The sequence below is a fragment of the Prionailurus bengalensis genome, chromosome E3 (assembly GCF_016509475.1).
Source record: "Prionailurus bengalensis isolate Pbe53 chromosome E3, Fcat_Pben_1.1_paternal_pri, whole genome shotgun sequence".
NCBI lineage: Eukaryota > Metazoa > Chordata > Mammalia > Carnivora > Felidae > Prionailurus > Prionailurus bengalensis.
This window is the reverse complement of record NC_057357.1, coordinates 23,086,132-23,092,419: the sequence shown is the minus strand read 5'-3', so window position 1 is coordinate 23,092,419 and position 6,288 is coordinate 23,086,132. Positions and strand designations below refer to the sequence as shown.

The 6,288-nt window shown below is 51.3% G+C and overlaps 1 protein-coding gene across 1 annotated transcript; it reads left to right on the top strand.

The window, feature by feature from the left end:
- Window positions 1–84: 84 nt before the first annotated feature.
- CHP2 (calcineurin like EF-hand protein 2) lies at window positions 85–2,977 on the top strand. The gene is made up of 7 exons (XM_043560274.1): window positions 85–243; window positions 676–748; window positions 846–926; window positions 1,045–1,175; window positions 1,361–1,422; window positions 2,423–2,545; window positions 2,744–2,977. Exons 1-7 carry the CDS (start codon window positions 177–179, stop codon window positions 2,795–2,797), a joined length of 591 nt encoding a protein of 196 aa, XP_043416209.1. The 5' UTR covers window positions 85–176; the 3' UTR covers window positions 2,798–2,977.
- The last annotated feature ends 3,311 nt before the right edge of the window (window positions 2,978–6,288 follow it).

The window sequence follows — 6,288 nt, the reverse complement described above, 5'->3', positions numbered from 1 at the left end:
CACCCCGGGCATTGTTTTCTGTTTGCCCGGGTCGCGGGTGGGAGGCGAGGCACGCGGGGGTTCCCGAGCCTGGCTCCGCGCCAGGCCTGCGCCCTTCGGCCCTGGGGCCACGGGGGCGGCCGCGCCCGGGAGCGGGAGGCTAGCGCGCGGGGCCGGGCGGCTCAGCAGGCGCAGCCATGGGCTCCCTCGGCTCCCACGCCGCGCGCATCCCCGACGCGGACAGCATCCGGCGGGAGACCGGCTGTGAGCGGGGCGCGGGGCTCCGACCCGGGGATGCGGGGGGTCCGGGGAGATGGGGGCGGGCCCGGAGGGCGCCCGGGATCGCAGGCGCGGGCTCCCGGGGCTCCCGGGGTCCAGGTCTGGGGCGCGTCCGGGCCCCGGGCTTGGCGGCCAGGTGTCCTCGAGCCCGGCGGGGGTGGGGGGTGGGGGGGGGAGAGGGGAACAGGAGGGAGGCGGCTGGCGTCGGCTCCTCGGGTCTCCGGCGGGAGCGCGGGGACACGGCTCCGGGCGTCGTCACGCCCCCTGCAGCCCGGCCGCGCGGCCGCGGGTCCCCGGCGAGCGTCCGCTCCGGCGAATCCCGGTTCCCCGCCCACGGCCCGGGGCCACCAAGGGAGGGTCCAGTGGCGGGTCCCGAGCTCCCGCGGCCGCGTCACCCTTCCGCCTTCCGTCCCGCAGTCTCGCAGGCCAGTCTGCTCCGCCTCTACCACCGGTTTCGGGCACTGGACAGGAACAAGAAGGGCTACCTGAGGTGAGGGGGCGCTGGCCTTAGGACCCGCCACGTCTGCCTCTCTGAGCCCCTTCCTCTCTTTAACCCTCCGTCTACCCCTCCGACTTTGACTTGACAGCCGCATGGATCTGCAGCAGATTGGGGCTCTGGCCGTGAACCCCCTGGGAGAACGCATTATAGACAGCTTCTTCCCTGATGGGTGAGGCCTCGCTGGGGGTGGGGAGACAGAGGGAAAAACTTGGTGTGTGTGTTGGGGGGGGGGCACTAACGAAGACAGAGGGAGGGCCAAAGCGACCACTGCATCTCCCCCACCCCAGGAATCTGCGTCTGGATTTCCCAGGCTTTGTCAGAGTCCTGGCTCATTTTCGCCCCATCGATGATGAGGACCCAGGAATTCGAGACCCCAAGGAACCTGAACCCCTCAACAGCAGAATGAACAAACTTCGCTGTGAGTTTGTGGGAACCCACCTCTCCCCAAGTGAGACCCTTGGTATACCGCACCGGTGAGAGGCCCCAGGCACCTCCCTCTCTTAGCGGGCCTATAGAGGACCTCCCCTCCTCCTCTAGGGTGACCTGCTGGAAGAGAACCAGGGGAAGACCCGCCTACCTTTTCCCTCCTCCATTCTCTTCCAGTCGCATTTCAGCTCTATGACCTGGACCGGGACGGAAAGATCTCCCGGCACGAGATGCTACAGGTTGGAAGGATGCAAGGACCAGATATGTGATGTGTGGAGCGTGGGTGGTCGAAGGGAAAGGTTGTGGGGGTGGGGGTGGGGGCGGTGCAGATGACTGGCCCATGGTGGTCACAGATGACTGGGGTATTGAGTAAGAAACAGGGATTGGGTGAGGTCTATGGAAATGGCATGGGGAATAGTTGGGTATGAGGTTGGAAATAGATCAGTGGTTCTTTTTAAAAGTTTATTTATTTATTTTGAGAGAGAGAGAGAGAGAGAGAGAGAGAGCCCGCATGCACAAGTGTGACTGGAGTAGGGGCAGAAAGAAAGAAAAGAGAGAGTCCCAAGCAGGCTTCGCACTGTCAGAGCAGAGCTCAAGGCAGGGCTTGATCTCACCAACCACGAGATCATGACTTGAGCCCAGACTAAGAGTCCGTGGCTTAACCCCAACTGAGCCACCCAGACGACCCAATAGATCAGTGGTTCTTGAATGGGGGCGATCTTGCCTTTTGAGTGACCTTGGCAATATCTAGAGATATTTTTGGTTGTCACACCTGGGGGCGGGGCAGCACTACTGCCATCTAGTGGGTAGAGGTCAAAAATGCTGCTAAACATCTTTCAATACACAGGATAGCCCCCATTTCCCCCCACAGCAAGGAGTTAACTGGCCCCAAATGTCAACAGTGCTGAGATTCAGAAACTCTGGAATAGATGTTGTGAGGGGGGTGGGTGGGTAGAACGGGGAATAGTGGGAGGTTGTGGTGGGGGATGGGAGGAGGTTGGGTTCTAAGGCTTGGGGTTGGGTGATGAGTTTGGGTATACTATTGAGATGTGTGTGGGATAGTGAGGGACAGGTCGGGGTTTGAGTGGAGAAGCAGTAGGGGAAATTACTGGGGGGAGATGGTAGGGAGTGAAGAAATGGATGAGGGGAAGATTACAAAATTGGTAGTAACATTTGGGATGATGCGGGCAAGGTTTGAGAGATGGGGCTGACTCCTCTCGTGCCCTCCGCACCTCCCAGGTCCTCCGACTGATGGTTGGGGTGCAGGTGACAGAAGAGCAGTTGGAGAGCATCGCTGATCGCACGGTGCAGGAAGCAGATGAAGATGGAGATGGGGCTGTGTCCTTCCTGGAGTTCACCAAGGTCACAATGCCCTCAGGCCTGGGGAGTGGATGTCAGGAGTCCCTGGGACAGATGCACATGGGAAAGGCAGTTAGAAGGAGGTGGGCAGAAGGAGAGGGGTAGCCAAGGAAGGGTGTAGCTTTGGGGATGGGAGAGGAGGTTGAAAGCCTAGAGGACTGGGCTCTTGACCACCACCCATCCCCCCCACTCCCCCCACAGTCCTTGGAGAAGATGGACATCGAACAGAAAATGAGCATACGGATCCTGAAGTGACCCCCTTTGTGCCTTTGGCTGCCTTACACAGACCAGTTCAGCCCGGGATTTGTCTTCAGCCCCTGCAGAGGCAGGGCCCCAATAAACTGTATTCTTGTGTCTAAGCTAAACTCTCTTTGGGGCCAAGGAAGGCAAGCTGGAAGCGTGTGTACCGAATAAAGTCTAGCTCATTTGATGTCAGATTTGTGAATCAGCCAGTGATCTTGTGGTTGCAAGCCACTGAAAACCCAATTTAACATGAGTTAAGTAAAACAGGGATTTTATGGACTCACGTAATTAAAAGGTTTGAAAGTATCTTCAGAATACTGGAAAAGTCTGGAGGTGTCTTCAGGCACAGTTAGTGTCAAAGGGCTTCTGTCATGCTATCAGGACTCAGTTATTAATTTTTCAATCAGCTTTCATGTTGGCTTTATTCTCAGGGGCCTCTTTCCTCATGGGGGAGGATGGCCACCAGAAGCTCCAGGCTCCCATCCTACTAGCCTAGTAATCCAGTGGGAAGGGATTTCCTTTTTTCAGTAATTCTAAGCGGAGTGTCATTGGCCTACGTGCATTCTTGTCCCTAATGCCAGGGAAATGGAGTGCTCGAATTGGCCTGGCCTGTGTCATGGGCTAACTGCTAAAGCCAGAAAATAAAGCCTGTAGACTCAGGGTGAGGTAAGGAGTAGTTGCTTAAAGGAAAATGAAGTGTCATGATCAGAAGAAGGGGGGATGATGCCAGTCAGGCAAAACAAGAGATGTCCATTACTGTTAGGTTGACCCAATGGAGGGATTCTTGAAGTCTACTTTTTAAATGGGTTTTCACTGATTCTGTGGGTGCATGCCAGTGTGTTGGTGGCAGGCAGGTGGGGGAATAGATGGTGTAAATGTAATGAACAACACATACCTTCCTGGGGTATGAAATTATGCAGATTTGGAGAAGAATTCCATTTTTTCATGACAAGTTCCAATACTGATATATATCACAGAATAGAGTATAAAAATCACATAAAACTGTGAGATTCTGGGGTGCCTGGGTGGCTCAGTTGGTTGAGCATACCAGTCCTGATTTTGACTCAGGTCATGACCCCAGGGTCATGGGATGGAACCCTGCACTGGGCTCCATGCTGAGCATGGAGTCAACTTAAGATTCTCTTTCTTCCCATATGCTCCTCTCTCCTGCTCTCTCTCTCTCTCTCTAAAAAAACAAACAAACAAAAAAAAAAAAACCACCTGTGAGATTCTATGCTATAGCAAAGCACTCTGGCTGTACCCTATAGGAGATGCTATTGGTGCCCTGCCCATATCTCCTTCCAGGTCTGTGCTGGACTTGTCTTGTATCAACACATGAGAGTCAAACATGCGTATGGCTTCCAACTCTGCTTTCAGTAACATCACATTGGTAGCTTGAATTGGCTGTAGTGGGGATATTTACACCATGGACATTGGCAAATGCAACAGGTCAGTGCTTTTCTGCTGAGGAGAGCCCACTGTTAAACATTTATCAGCACACCACCTGCTCGGCTTTCACCATTACGGAACATGTTAGTGGCTTCTATTTTTACATCAGCTTTATTGAATTGTACTTGGTGTACAAAAAACTGCACAAAATTAATGTATACAATTTGATGAATTTGGACATAGGTATACACTCAAATTACTATCACCACAATCAAGATAATAAACATCCATCATCTGCAAAATTTCCTTGTATCACTTGTGGTATGTGTGTGTGTGTGTGTGTGTGTGTGTGTGTGTGTGTGTGTAGTGTGGTTAGAACACTTAACATGAGATCTACCAGCTTAACAAATTTGAAGTGTATAACACCATATCTTTACCTATAGGCACAGTGCTGTACGGAAGATCTCTGGGACTTTACTCATCTTGGATAACTGTAACTTTATACCTGTTGAACAACAGCTTGTCTCCTGCTCCTTGCCCACCCCTTGATGACGACCATTCTATTGTCTACTTCTAAGCTTTTGACTCTGAGATGCCTCATATGAGATGAATCGTATGGTATTTCTTTCTGTGATTCACTTGTTTCACTGAGTGTAATACCCTCTAGGCTCATCCACATTGTCACAAATGATAGAATGTCTTTCTTTTTTGGGACCAAATAATATTCCATTGTGTGCGTATGTTATATTTTCTTTATCCACTTATCTATGTCAATGGACATTTGGGTTGCTAATAATCCTGCAATGAACATGGGAGTCCACTTATCTCTTCGAGATAGTGATTTCATTTCCTTTGGATACATACCCCAAAGTGGGGTTGGTGGATCCTATGGTAGCTTTATTTTTTAATTTTTTGAGGAAGCCCAATGGCTTCTTCCTACAAGCACAGATGATACTCTGCTCATGGACTTTGTCTGGCACTAGGCATGTACTTAGCTTGTGTGAGGGCAAGTTGAAGTGCTGGGGAGTTAATGGCCCTAGGAGTGGCTCTCAACCAATGACAGGTAGAGAATGGCAGATAAATACCCAGTTTATCCACCGGTGAGGCTGGACAGTTTAGAGGCATGTTCTTTTCACTCTTGAAATCCTCTAGCAGGTTTGAGCCTGGTTACCCACAGCGTGGGGCTGCTTGTTAAAGAACCCTGTATTGTCTCCTTTCCTCTGGTCTCATCCCCACTCTTTGTCCACTGCTTCCTGGATTCTCTCGCAGACAAACAATTTGCCCTCCAATCTACAGGGCATTTCTGGGGAAACCCAACTGAGGACGTACAAGACCATCCATAACACACATTCACACTGTGGTTGTAGGCACTCAGGGCACACTTTATTTTAAACTTAAAAGAAATAGAGAAATAGAGGGAAAATGGGATGAGCAGAGGGAAAAGGGATATGGAAGGGGGAGAGGTATATTTCTTTTTTTTTTATGTATATTTACTTATTTTGAGAGAGAGAGAGAGAAAGAGAGAGAGAGCGAGCGAATGAGCACAAGCAGGGGAGGGTCAGAGAGAGAGGAGAGAGAGAGAATCCCAAGCAGTCTGTGTGCTGTCAGTGCAGAGCCTAACATGGGGCTCAATCCCACGAACTGGAGATCATGACCTGAGCCAAAGTCAAGAGTCATTCACTTAACCGACTGAGCCACCAGGCACCGCAAGATATCTTTCTCTCTCTTTTTTTTAATGTTTATTTATTTTTGAGAGAAAGAGAGAGACAAAGTGCAAGCAGGGGAAGGGCAGAGAGAGAGGGAGACACAGAACCCAAAGCAGGCTCCAGGCTCTGAGCTGTCAGCATAGAGCCTGACATGGGGCTCAAACTCACAAACCATGAGATCACGACCTGAGCTGAAGTTGGCCACTTAACCAACTGAGCCACCCAGGCACCCCAAGATATCTTTCTTTATAACTGGTCTTTTTGCCAGTATAGTTTCTCAAATTTTCCTGATGGTAAATATCTGATTAAAAAGTTTAGACCCTTAGGCCCCATTGAGAGCTCCTGAGTCCATAGGGAAATCTGTGTTTTTAGTACGTGATTCTGATGGAGGTTGAAGGACTAAACTTT

Coding starts and splice junctions, on each gene's coding strand:
- CHP2 (XM_043560274.1), top strand. CDS start 177: ATGGGCTCCCTCGGCTCCCACGCCGCGCGCATCCCCGACGCGGACAGC. Junction 1,176..1,360: donor CAGAATGAACAAACTTCGCT/GTGAGTTTGTGG, acceptor ATTCTCTTCCAG/TCGCATTTCAGCTCTATGAC. Junction 2,546..2,743: donor CCTTCCTGGAGTTCACCAAG/GTCACAATGCCC, acceptor CTCCCCCCACAG/TCCTTGGAGAAGATGGACAT.